This window comes from Topomyia yanbarensis, chromosome 3, assembly GCF_030247195.1.
Source record: "Topomyia yanbarensis strain Yona2022 chromosome 3, ASM3024719v1, whole genome shotgun sequence".
In the NCBI taxonomy this organism is placed as follows: Eukaryota; Metazoa; Arthropoda; class Insecta; order Diptera; family Culicidae; genus Topomyia; species Topomyia yanbarensis.
The window spans coordinates 276389317-276403369 of NC_080672.1; the positions used below are offsets into that span (position 1 = coordinate 276389317).

A 14053-nucleotide genomic window follows, 5' to 3' on the forward strand; every position below is an offset into this window, starting at 1 on the left:
GGGCACGGTGGGCGGGGCATATTATGAGGATGCCGGACAACAACCCCACCAAGTTGGTTTTCACCTCCAACCCGGCAGGTACAAGACGGAGAGGAGCGCAGCGTTCCCGGTGGCTGGACCAAGTGGAGCAGAGCCTGGCGAGTATCGGGCACCTGAGAGGTTGGAGACAAGCAGCAACTGACCGAGTGACGTGGCGAAATATTGTGGAACAGATTAAATCATGTTAATATTATATATAATCAGGAAATATAATATATGAAACAGTTCTCGAATCTATGAATAATAGTCTGTGTTCCGGAGAACAAGAAGACGGGGCGCGTGAAGATCCGAAATCTGTTTAGCAGATCGCAAACAACAAATCACAATTTGTGATTTCGATTCAGCTTTTAGCTGCAATTATATTTGTTTAGATTAAATTTATGCAGTTATACAATAAAGACTTACATAAATCGGTATCCGTTCAATTGCATACGCTATCTCCCGCTTTTAGTGCAAACTAACTCTATCGTACGCGAATCTAGGTTAGGATAAATTTCCAATTAGATTATATTTTAATTATTGCAATTGTATCAAATTTACCTACAGCAGTGTTTCGCAGTAGTTCTAAGATAGGTTAAGTTTTACACTAGATATTAAGTTTTAACTAATTAATAAGTTTTACAATAGCCAATAAGTTTTAGGGTTTAGGTTTAGAAATAGAAATTCTTCCGCACGCTGTTAATCTTTTCCTTTTTCTGATTCTGACACTTCTTCCTCTCTACACTCTAAATCTTTCCTCTTTCTAAATGTGTAAATCCTACTCGTGTATGTCCGTGCTCCCAGTTCCAACCATGTCCGTGCTGCCAGTTCCAACAATGTCCGTGCTGCCAGTTCCAACATCCTCCCCCCCGTAACACTGGCCACCAGGTTCAGTTTTACGATCCACCTCTAAGACAGCCAACCTCGAGACAGGTCTACGCACAACCCCCCTCGCAGTTTGTACAATCGCTTGACGAATCTTCCCATCTGCTCCTTTGATGACTAACTGCACGCGACCTCGTTCCCAGCCGTTTCTTCTGTCTCCGTCCACGATGTACACCAAGTCTCCTTCGGCGACAGGTTTTACATCCCCGAACCACTTCGTGCGCCTCGTGAGGGTCGGAAGATATTCCCGAGTCCACCTTTTCCAGAAGACGTCTAGTTGAAACTGAATCTGATTCCAGGAGGTCCGCAAGGCTGCCGATGAATCCGTTGGTTCAACCGTTGGCTGACGAACGCCGCTTGAGCTCCCCAACAGAAAGTGGTTCGGAGTAATGGCTTCACTTTCTTCGGAAGTCAATGGCAGATACGTCAAGGGACGAGTGTTTACGATCGCCTCCGCTTCTACGACTAACGTCTCCAAAGCTTCGTCGTCCAGCTTACGACAGTTGTTGTAGGCCGTCTCCATCGCGGTTTTGATAGAGCTCACCATTCTTTCCCACGATCCACCCATGTGAGGGGTCGCGGGTGGTATGAATAACCATTTTGTGCTCGTATTGGTGAAGGTTGCTGCTAGCTCTCCTTGTATTTCTTGCATCTGTTCCCTCAACAGTCGGCTAGCACCCTGGAAGTTGGTGCCGTTGTCGCTGTGTATCTCTGCCGGCGAACCCCGTCGACAAACGAAACGCCGTACGCACTTCACGCACGAGTCGGTGCTGAGACTATGCGCTACTTCAACATGAACGGCTCTAATGGTCAAGCATGTAAACACAGCGATCCAACGTTTTGCGTTGCTTCTCCCGATCTTCACGAGTAGCGGTCCGAAGAAATCGAGGCCCACATAAGTGAACGGTTTAGTGAATGCGGCCATGCGTGCTGCCGGTAATGGAGCCATCTGCGGAGTTTGCGGCTTGACCTTATTTATTTTGCACCATTGACAAGCTGTTGCTTGCTGCTTCACTGCTACTCTCAATCTCGGCACATAATCCTTTTGGCGTATTTCATTTGTCACGGTTTCGTGGTTACCATAACGAAACTTACGGTGGTAGTCGTCCACCAATAGTGTGGTAAACCTATGATTTCGTTGGAGTATGACCGGAAACTTCGCATCTAGGTCGATAATAGGGGCTTTCCCAATGCGTCCGCCGATCCGGAGCACCCCATAATCATCCACGATCGGAGACAGCTGGTAAATTCTGCTGCTCTTGTCCAGAGGTTCCCACTGCTCAGCTGATTTCTGTTGATTTCGCACTGTTATCGCCATTTCATCGGGAAATGCCTGCCATTGCACCATCCGTATCAATGAGCGTTCTGCCGATTTGAGCTCCTCCGAACTGAATCTTCCATTTACCGCATTCTCGCTGAGTCGCTTCCGTTTCAGGTTCCCCAGAAATCTATGCACGTGGCCGATGGTCCTCACCGCCCGAGAAAGCTTTGAAAATCGATCCAAATCGATTATCAGCGTTGGCAGGATGATTCCGCGGTGCGCATAGCAAGGGCGCAACTCTTCTTCCGTGTCCACGGAACGAATTCTTTGAACAGGCCAACTTGTCTCCGGTTCGCACAAGAAATCTGGACTTTTGAACCACGTACTGTCCGTTGTCAATTTTGGTCCTTTACCCCACTTGGTTGCGGCATCAGCAGGGTTAAATTTCGAAGGCACCCCTCGCCAGTCGCCGACATCCGTTGTGGTAATTAACTCTCCAATACGACAGGCCACGAACTGCTTATACCTGCGATGATCCGCTCGAAGCCACGACAGCACAGTAGCCGAATCGGTCCACAAGTACCTTCGCGCTATGGTGAGACTATGAGCTTCTTCCACGAATTTCATCAACCGCGATTCCAAAACAGCTGCTTGCAATTCCATCCTAGGCACTGAGAGGGGCTTCAACGGAGCTACTTTCGCCTTCGCAGCGACCAACGCACATTCGCCTACACCGTGAGGATTCACTACTCGAAAATAAGCAGCTGCGGAATAAGCTACCTCGCTAGCATCCACAAAAACGTGCAGCTGTAGTCCATCGTAGTGTTCTAGGGTCGCTTCGTGGAAGTAACACCTGGGTTTGCGCACTACGCTAACTTCGCTGAAGAGTCTTGTCCATTTCAGCCAACGCTCAAAGATACTATCGCTGACCACATCATCCCACTCGATTTCCGATCGCCAGACGTCTTGCAGAAGCATCTTACCATGGATATGGATATCCATAAGTCCCAGTGGGTCAAAGACGTTGGTTGCCTTCCACCAAGTTCTGGATCTCGTTCGTCATCGTTGTAGAGAAGTGAAGTTCATCTGCTTCCGTACTCCACAGTAGTCCTAGTACGCGCTCGAATCCACCGCCTTGAACGATGGTCTTCGTTTCAGCTGATTTGGTTTCGCCTAAGCCATTTAGCACTTCTGCACTGTTCGAATGCCAGCTTCTCAGTTCGAAGCCTCCTTCATCGTGTATCATTCGCATTTCTCGACTGACGCGCAAGGTTTCTTCAGCGCTCTCAAAACTCTCCAAGCTGTCGTCCACATAATGGTTTTCAACTATGCCCTCCACGGCGCGAGGATATTGTTTCCGAAACTCTTCAGCGTTTTTGTTTTTCACGAATTGCGCTGATGCGGGTGAGCACGTTGATCCAAACGTCGCCACATCCATCAAGAAGATCTCCGGACGGTGTGAAGGATCCGAGCGCCAGAGGAATCGCTGAGAATGGCGATCTTCTTTGCGTATGGAGATTTGATGGAACATCTCTTTGATGTCTGCGGTAACTCCAACTTTGAACTGGCGGAAACGTAACAGGACCGCTGGTAACGAAGTCAGTTGATCGGGACCTTTCAGAAGCGCCGTATTGAGAGAAATTCCGCTGACCTTCGCCGCTGCATCCCAAATTATTCGCACTTTGCCTGGCTTCCGAGGATTCGTCACCAGTCCTAGTGGCACATACCAGACTCGTTTCAGGTCCGCATTGAGTAGTTCCTTTTTTGAAGCGAGATGGGCGTAGCCTTTTGTTTGGTATGCAGTCAACTGCTCCTGAACGATCTCCTTAAGCTTCGGTTCTCGTGACAGTTTCTTCTCCAGGCATTCCAGTCGGCTTATAGCCATATTGTAGCTATCAGGGAACTCAATATGGTCATACTTCCATAGCAGCCCCGTTTCGAAGCGTTTGCCAATACGAGTTGTCGTTTGTTCCAGGATACGATGGGCACGCTTCTCTTCTTCTGACACAAGCACGGTCACCGCCTTTGCCGCGACATCCTCTAGCGCGAAATAATCTCTCACTGTGTTATGCAGCTCTTGAGTTACAGTGCAACCGCATGAATGACAGTTCACTGTATGTGTTGTTCCATCACCCGTCTTTCCGCCGTAGACGCACCAGCCCAATCTGGTTTTGACAGCAACGGGTTCGTAACGTAGGCCTTCTTTAGTTCGTAGTGGAATAATCAGATTCAAGTTATTTACTCCTATCAACAGTCTGGGTGTTGCATCTTCATAGCTGGCAATCGGAAGACCTTGGAGATGACGATACTGGTTTACCAAGCGTTCAAATGATAATGTTTGTTTTGGAAGAGACAACTCCTTCACTGTACGTGCATCTTCTACCTCGTACTCCTTATTTCCGTTCACCGCCGAAATCGTCAGAGAAATTTGTCTTGATGCTGATTCCATCCTCGTCACGTTTCCGGTCCACATCAGACACAAAGGCTTCGTAATCCCGTTAGCGCCGAGCTCGTTTGCTAGTTTATCTTCGACAAGCGTCAGTGACGATCCCTCGTCGAGAAAAGCGAACGTGTTAATGGTAGCTTTACTCCCGCGTAACACCACAAGTACAATACGAAACAGGATGAGTTGTTCGTGTACTATATGCGTGAAGTTTCCCGCTGAATGTTGGTGTTGGCCGTTCAAGACTTGATTGTTTCGTGCTGCGTGCAGTAGAGGATGACGACGATACTCGCAACCCTGCATGACACACGAGCCCTTGCTGCGACAGCTACGTTTCCCGTGGGCATTCAAGCAGTTTCGGCAAAGTCCGTTCGTATTCACGTACCTCCAACGTTCTTCCATAGGCAGCGCTTTGAACATTCCACAATCCTGAATGCGGTGACCAGGTTTTCTACACGAATAGCACAACCTATCCGGAACAACGGCGGCTACTGGATTAGCAGCGTGTGTGTTAATCGATCCTCTAGTTCTTTGATTCGTTTTCTCCGGCGGCTTGTTCACTTTTGTCATTGTCACTCTACCCACAGAAATCATCACACTGGACATGAAACTGGCGAAAGTTTTCAAATTGACTTCTCGGCAGTTTTTCAGATGTGCACCCCATTCCATTTTAACGTGAGCGGGAAGCATCCCGACAAGCTCCGTCAACAAGGAAGGATTCGATAAATGTTCACGTTGACCGGCAGCTTCCAAGTGGTCGCAAAGAGTTCGTACCACCATACCAAAATCGATAAGGGATTCCAATTTTTCGGATTTCGGTGCAGCGACAGAACAAACCTTTTCAAGAAGTGCGTCGATTAAAAGCTCAGGCCTACCAAAGAGAAAATGCAGGTCCTCCAACACGTGGGGAACACACTCAGGTAGAACCAAACGACTCTGGACAGCTTCGTATGCAGCACCTTTCAAGCAGCGTTGTAAACGTGTTAAATTTTCGGCACTCGAATATCCACAAGCAAGCGTAGTTGTCATAAAGCTGCTTGCTCGGTTGGGTTGCCCGAAAAGGGCGGTAATTCTTTCGTCATCACCTGTCGGGCTGCTAACTGCGAAGGGGTTGGAACAAATGTAGACATATTCAAAAGCCCTTGAGGAACTGGGACTGTTCCAAACGAAGGGTTCGGTTGTACCTGCTCTATACACACATTCCTCGTTAGATTCTTTGGGAATACAGCATCACTCTTTTGGTTCATTAGTAATGCTGAGGGAATTCGAATGTTCCCGAACTGCTCGGTTAATTGAGCAATATTATCCTCGCAACACAGTTGGGCTTTCACTTTATTTTTACTATGTGGTGGCTTACCTGGTACTACGGGGGGCAAAGGGTTACCTGCGGGGTTGTGGGTAACGCTTACTACGGCTTGCTCAACGTTGGTTCCCTTGGGGATCGCACCGGTATCCACCAGTTGGATTTGCTTATAATTACCGGCACCTGGAACGGAGTAGCCGTATTGGCCAGCTGCATTTACTGCTGACAATGACGTACGCTGAAGTACGTTTGGTAACGAAGGATGCCTCAGCGGACTCTGGACTTGTCCTACCTGTGGCATCACTGTCCTACCGGGCTAGCAACTGTCTTTCGTGTTCCCCTCGAACTGGGATGTTTGGCATTGACAGCGAGGCTGTTTCTAGATTGGTCGAGAATCTAACGGCACCTTCTGCTTGTTCAGCGCATTCTTCCATCCACTGACGCACCTGGTCGATACTCTGCCGCTTGCTTATCCGGCTGCGGTCCGTGTGTTCTTCCTCACATTCCAGTTGGGCCTTTCTAAGTTGGAACATTTGTGACAGATGTCGTTTTTCCGCTTCCAACATTTGTTTTTCCAAGGCTCGTTTCGCTTCAAGCCGTACCGTACGGATGCTTACATTATCTGGGGTGCATTTACGACACGACCACGGACGACCTTCAACCAACTCCGATACACCAGCGCACGACATATGCCACCACGCGTCGCATTTGTCACACTGCACAAAATTATCCGCACTATCCGGACGGTCGCAATTCGTACAGCTCGAAGCAACACATCCGGTTGGCTTCTGTGGGGTCTCGTTATTACCATTTGTTGCCATATTATCGATCCGTTGGTCGATTTATCTAAAAGTATTGTTCCGGAGAACAAGAAGACGGGGCGCGTGAAGATCCGAAATCTGTTTAGCAGATCTCAAACAACAAATCACAATTTGTGATTTCGATTCAGCTTTTAGCTGTAATTATATTTGTTTAGATTAAATTTATGCAGTTATACAATAAAGACTTACATAAATCGGTATCCGTTCAATTGCATACGCTATCTCCCGCTTTTAGTGCAAACTAACTCTATCGTACGCGAATCTAGATTAGGATAAATTTCCAATTAGCTTATATTTTAATTATTGCAATTCTATCAAATTTACTTACAGCAGTGTTTCGCAGTAGTTCTAAGATAGGTTAAGTTTTACACTAGATATTAAGTTTTAACTAGTTAATAAGTTTTACACTAGCCAATAAGTTTTAGGGTTTAGGTTTAGAAATAGAAATTCTTCCGCACGCTGTTAATCTTTTCCTTTTTCTGATTCTGACACTTCTTCCTCTCTACACTCTAAATCTTTCCTCTTTCTAAATGTGTAAATCCTACTCGTGTATGTCCGTGCTCCCAGTTCCAACCATGTCCGTGCTGCCAGTTCCAACAATGTCCGTGCTGCCAGTTCCAACAGTCTGAGTTCCTTGCAATTGTTAACGTAAATATATTAAGATTATGCGGGAAATTAGTTACTTCATGACCTATATCATAAACAGTTTAACGAGCTCATCTGATGAATCGTGACTAGCTTATTAGGAATTATGAATCAGTTAAAAAATTCATGATTAATGCACTGTGTTCCAGGGAAATTGTTTACGTGCAAAGATTAAGATGAGACACATAATAATAAATTTCATTAACTATATCTTGAAAGTGGAAGTGTTTTTTTAAAAAAAAATTGTGGACCATTTCACGCGAACGAATGGTGAATTGTAACTTATATGCTCGAAATCATAACCGTTCACGAAGCAAGAATGGATTCATGAATTATATTCCGAGTGTCGTGTAATAATTGTCGGGAAAATATCAAAACTTTTCAATTTTGATCAAGATGTGATAAATCATGAATCAGTTAGCATCGTATATTCGGACCATAGACAATGTTCCTAGATATGTGGATATAATTATGAGTCAACGATTTTCGAGTTCGCGAATTGTCGGTGTGGAAAAATGCGTCGGCGGCGCGACGCCGGTGTACCGTTCGGCGTCGGCGTTTGTTAAAACTTACCGGCGGCGGCGGCGGCGTGGCGCAGCATAACAAACTTGAATTCATAACAAACTTAAATGAAATCTGCAAGACTGAAAGACTGGAAGATTGGAAGATTGAAAAACTGGAAGACTGAAAGACTGGAGGACTGGAAGATTGGAAGATTGGAAGACTGGAAGACTTGAAGGCTGGAAGACTGGAAGACTGGAAGTCTGGAAGACTGGAAGACTGGAAGACTAGAAGACTGGTAGTCTGGAAGATTGTTCCCCTCATCGGAATACGACCTCTTCGTTCAGTCATAGAGTTGATTAAAAAATGATAAGATTAGTCACCAAAATCGACGAACCTGAAATGGCGAAAATGCAACAAAGATACCAAAACTAACGAAACTAAAATGACGAAACTGTAAGCGTAATACTAATAACATCGTAACTTGTTTTCTTCATAACGCTTTTTGAATGTCTTGAATGTTCGTTCCATTCAATGAAAAGTCACCTTTGGTGAGCATTTTAGCTGAATCCTTGGTGTAAAAATCGGTGTGGTTTTTAAATAAAATTTAAAACAAAACTTTAAGAATTTCATCGCCTTTTTCTCCGTTTGGGCCAAATTCGAGTTTCGCTGTTTTCAAAAATTATGCTTGAATTTATCGTATCAACACTGAGAAACAAAAATATGCATAGTTAGCATACTTTATATTCCCTTCTCTTTTATTCTACTGTGATTTGTATGCATTTTTTAGCATATACTTGGTCGATGTTAAATCAGACCGGACTAAGTCGCAAAACATCAAACTTCTCATTTCGAGCTGTGCAGTATTGGGAAGTAGTCAACGCTATATGCGATATCAAATCAAATGCGATTGGACTCGATGGATCACCAATCAATTTTATAAAAATCATTCTTACATTCGTTGTGCAGCAAATTACTCACATGTTCAATATGATCATCGAAACCTCAATATTTCCTGCGTGCTGGAAACATGCCAAGGTTTTGCCGTTATGTAAGAAGCCGCATCTAAACGCGTTTTCAAACCTCAGACCGATCAGTATTCTATGCGCCCTGTCGATGGAAGTCGAGAAGGCACTTAAGCAACAAATGACGTCCTTCATCACTGAAAATAACCTGCTAACAGAATACCAAGCAGGCTTCCGGAAAGGTCAGAGAATCCAATCTACGGCACTGCATGTGCATGACGACTTAGCGGCCACGATTGACAAAAAAAGGTATTGCAATATTGCTACTGCTTGATGTTTCGAAAGCTTTTGACACCATTCCCCATCGTAAACTTTGCTCTAAACTGAAAACGCAGTTCAACTTTTCCGTATCTACTGTGGATCTATTGGAGTCTTATTTGGAAGAACGAAGCCAAATAGTGATGACCAGGAATCTGAGATTGGGTATTCCATTTCTGGTGTACCCCAAGGTTCGGTGCTTGGACCTTTGCTATTCTGCTGCCACATCAATGACTTACCTTCTGCTCTCAAATATTGCTCGATTCAACTCTATGCGGATGATGTTCAATTGTATATTGGTCGCCATGATATCCCGCGGACGAGCTCATCAGAATGGTGAATGAAGATCTCAAAAGGATTGTCAAGTGGTCTCAACGGAACCAGCTATTCGTTAACCAGTCGAAAAGTAATGCGTTGTTCGTGAAAGGTTATCTCGGAATTAACCACTATCACCAATCACCATGGATGGACAACTTATAAAATGGACGGATACAGCGAAAAATCTCCGGTTTATGCTCCAAGCGCCAAAGAGCGGATGGGACAGTCTAATAACTCAACAGTGCGGCAAAATATATGCAAGCCTTCGTACTCTGTATGGATGTACTTCCATCGTTCCTATCGACACGCACCTGAAGCTGTTTAAGAGTCTGATCTTGTCCCCCATTTCCTTTTTGGGGACATACTACATGTCAACCTAAATGCAAACGCCATGGACAGGATGCGCGTTGCATTAAATAGCTATGTGCGTTTTGTATATGATCTAAACCGATATGCACATGTCACCCATTTGCAGAAGACCCTAAGGGCATGTTCAATAGAGTGGGACATGGTTACATGAAAAAAATAAAATTTCGCTCCGAGTAACTTTTTGGATCCCATTTAGCTCCCAGATCAACTCTGCAATTTTTTAGTTTGATCGGTAAAACTATATTTTTGCGCCCACGGTTTAAAGTTTATATGGGATTTCGTATGGGGAAAACGTCGTTTACAAATTGATTCTTTCAAGAGTCGCCCGTTACCTCCTAAAAATAAATACGTGTCTAATTTTTATAGGAAATTTATCAAGCAAACAAAGTCTAGAAGACTACGAAACGATCTTACACTTGTGGAAAAAGTTATTAAGCAAAAATCGATTGATGCCCTGACGATTAATGAAAATTTTACTTCTCATAGCATCACTGCTGCTGACGATCGAATTATATACAAAATCTTTAACTTTCTCTTATTATGTACAAAAGAAGACTCAATTTATCCCTCAAAACTCTTGCGAAGTGGCCAAATAGTATAGATAAATGATTTAGACACATGTTCTATTTGTTGTTGATTTTAAAACACGTTTAGAACTGTGTTTTAAATACATGCAAAGTTTTCAGCACAGACACTTAGACCCGATAGACAGGGGAAAAATAAATTTGAATGCAGTGACGCTGAAAGCACGGCGTGACATGAATTTTAAACTGAATAGAACATCCGCTAAAACTGCTGCTGGGGACAGCAAGTTCTAGTTTTAAAATTTTCAGTTTTATATAATAGAACTTTCAAAATTTTGAATCTAAAACTGAAACACTCCTGAACATGCTCAAACAGTTTTAAATTTTAAAACAAAACTGCTCGAAATTATAAAACAAAACGCTCTGCTGGGGATGTGAATGTTTCAGTTCCAGTTCTACTTTGAAGTGTTTCAGTTCTAGATTCAAAATTTTGACAGTTCTATAATATAAAACTGAAAATTTTAAAACTAGAACTTGCTGTCCCCAGCAGCAGTTTTAGCGGGTGCTCTATTCAGTTCAAAATTCATGTCTCGCCATGCCTTCAGCGTTACTGCATTCAAATTTATTTTTCCCCAGTCTAGCGGGTCTAAGTGCCTGTGCTGAAAACTTTGTATGTATTTAAAACACAGTTCTGAACATGTTTTAAAATCAGCAACACATAGAACGGCGTCGTATAACAGTTTAAAATTGTAAAACAAAACTGTTCGAAATTATAAAACAAAACGCTCTGCTGATGGGGATGTGAATGTCTCAGTTTCAGTTCTACTTTGAAACTCCTATACAAAATAAAACGCTCCTGAACATGCCTTAAGAACGATTAGTTTCAAAATCGTCCAATGAAGCAACGTTCGCTGGACCAACGTTGGACGACGTTCCAATAGCCGTTGAACAGATGGTCAACGTTGGACCTAAAGAGACTAGAATAACAAAAAGACGCCATGTTCCGTTTGGAATTCCAATTTTACTGTCAATGTCATTCCAAACGAACAAGAGAGTTGTCAATCGTAAATGTTTAGCATTATGTTGCATTATTTTTAAGGAAGTATTGTTATGCAATTCATTAAAATTACTAAAAATTTTAAAGATAAAAATTATATCCTCAAACCAAATTTGTTACAATACCATCGTGTTTAGAAACGCTAAAGCGAAAGGGCTTGGTTTTACGGGAGCACGAGATTCAGCATGAGAGTAACAAATACCAAATGATGCAAATAATAAATTTTGGCCTAATATGTTTTTGCTGCTGCAAAATGCGATTCCTGAGAATATAACTATGTTTTAGCTGGTCGAGGAACTCAGCAGACCAGAAGTCGCATCGGATTTTTATATTGGTTAGAAGAAACAAACGGAATAACAACAAACCACAGTCTATAAAGAACAGTTGCGCAAAGAGTGAAGTCAAAAAAGTCTACCTATCGAGCACAATTGGAATCCATCTCTGATACCTTTGCAGCAAAGTTGGATTCTAATTTTGCTCGATAGGTAGACTTTTTTCGGCTTCACTTTCTGCACACTCTTTGCGTACCTTTATACTAAGGCCGCAGATAACAGACGTTTAGGCTAGAACAAAATTTCTTCGAAAACCTGTGTAAACTTTCAAATTGATAAACGTTGGAAATCCGTGTTTCACTATTGCCATCTGCGCAACTGTTTGCTACACATGTTTGACAGCTGCACTCTAACTGCATTGTATCGATCACTGCGACATCTACAAACGTTTGCCAAACGTGTTTCAGGCGTCTTATTTATTCGGAATTTCAGTAGTGTGTATTTACACACGATTCAAATCGAGCCTAAACGTCTGTTATCTGTGCTAAGGCCTTTGCAACAAACAAGTTTGGTGAGGCTTGCACATTTGCAGTGTTGCCTGTGACCTGTAGCCTGGTTGCTAGTTGAATTGTTTTCACTGGATTAATCAGGCGTCTCTTTGTTATTCTAGTCTCTTAAGTTGGACCCGTGTTGAACGATTTTGAAACAATTTTTTGTGATTCTCAGTCAATGTCGTATATACAGGTCTGGCGAAGATGGCACTTTGGTATTCGTAAGATGAATTTTACATGAGTGGTGTGAGTGATCACAGTATAAATCGACTTGCTTTCGTCATAGCGGTCGTTCCGCTCCCATTGAATCGTGTGACCGCTATGACGTCGACCCGTTGTGCTTCTGCACTGAAAAGAACGATATGGTAGTTCTAACTACAGAGTCATGGTAGAAAAAACCATTTGAACTAAAAAGTTAAATTCACCATGAATAATGTTTAGTCTACCAGAAAATGCTTGAAACTACCATATAGTTCGGAAAAACACTCAATGTGTTTTTTACTATTTTGTGTATTTGATTTAAGCTCTAAAATTGTCAATTTTACTGTGATTCTGGTTTCAATTTGGAATGGATCTTCAGACTTCTATCTGTTTTACCATGAACATGGTAATAATAAAAGGAATTACCAGTGTTTTTCAACTGAACACGGCTTCATTTTAAAATCACTATAAATATGGTAATGTTTCGAGTAGTGAAAATGGTGTCCGCCATGTTGTTGAAAAATAGGATTTGTTTCTCCAAGAGCATTTGTTTGTTTCAGAAATTAGTTTTTTTAGAAATGAAAGTGAATATCGAAACCAATAATAAAAGATTGCGTTTCTAACACGCATTTTATCATCTGTGAGTATAATAACAAAAGTTATTTCTATGATTTAATATGATTTCATTTTCCATGTACTAAAAACCACAAAAAACAAGCTTCATTAACTCGATTTTCCTGATCCTAGAAGCAATAGGCGTACGGGAATCTTATCGGTAAGATCTTATAATATGTTTGTTATAAACTCTGTAATATGGATTTTGGTTTCTAGGTCACGATATTACAGTTCCATACTGAAACAATGAAGTAAGGCGCTCAAAAATATAATAGCATCTAGCTCTAGTGCGACGTGGAGCTTCACAATTAATATTTATGCCCGATTTTTTCACATATATTTTTATGCGCGAATCAATAAGCGAACCAATAAACAAAACCTTTCAAATGTATTCAAAGAAATATTGATCATATGGTCGGTGTTAGGTCAGACCGGGCTAAGTGACCGTGCATTGATTTCGAGAAAAACGCGTTTAAAGTTTGAATCGCAGCATCCTTTACATTATAATTGGAAAATAATTTTTGCCATAATTCTTGTTTATTGTTTCATACTTCAAATCTGGTAAAAGTGGAATGTAGATGAAGAAATTCTTTATCCAGTGCTATCATTAACTCATTTTTTGATGTTTTGCGACTTAGTCCGGTCTGACTTAACACCGACCATATATCACATATACTATAGTATTACTATAACATAGTAAACACCAATAGTATTTTTAACCAACTAACAGTTTTCAAAACAACCATATTTATGGTAAATCTAACCGTTGTACGAAAATAGAAGCATAGTTAATAATACCTTTATATCATCATGAAATGGTAAGAAATACCATGTCTCCATGTCGGAATGGACATGGTACAAATGACAGAAATCATACTCAAGACAAGTATGATATATTGTCTACCAAAATTCACTGGTACAGCCCTTTTAATTTAAACCTCTAATATAGTAGTTTATACCATGGTCTTCGTTTCAGTGTGGATTGT

The 14053-nt window shown here is 42.3% G+C and overlaps 2 protein-coding genes across 2 annotated transcripts; both read right to left on the minus strand.

Annotated features, from left to right (window-relative positions):
- Positions 1–796: 796 nt before the first annotated feature.
- LOC131687943 (uncharacterized) lies at positions 797–3142 on the minus strand. The gene has a single exon (XM_058972043.1). It carries the CDS (start codon positions 3140–3142, stop codon positions 797–799), a length of 2346 nt encoding a protein of 781 aa, XP_058828026.1.
- A 3076-nt stretch (positions 3143–6218) lies between these two features.
- LOC131687944 (uncharacterized) lies at positions 6219–6731 on the minus strand. The gene has a single exon (XM_058972044.1). It carries the CDS (start codon positions 6729–6731, stop codon positions 6219–6221), a length of 513 nt encoding a protein of 170 aa, XP_058828027.1.
- Between the last annotated feature and the right edge of the window lie 7322 nt (positions 6732–14053).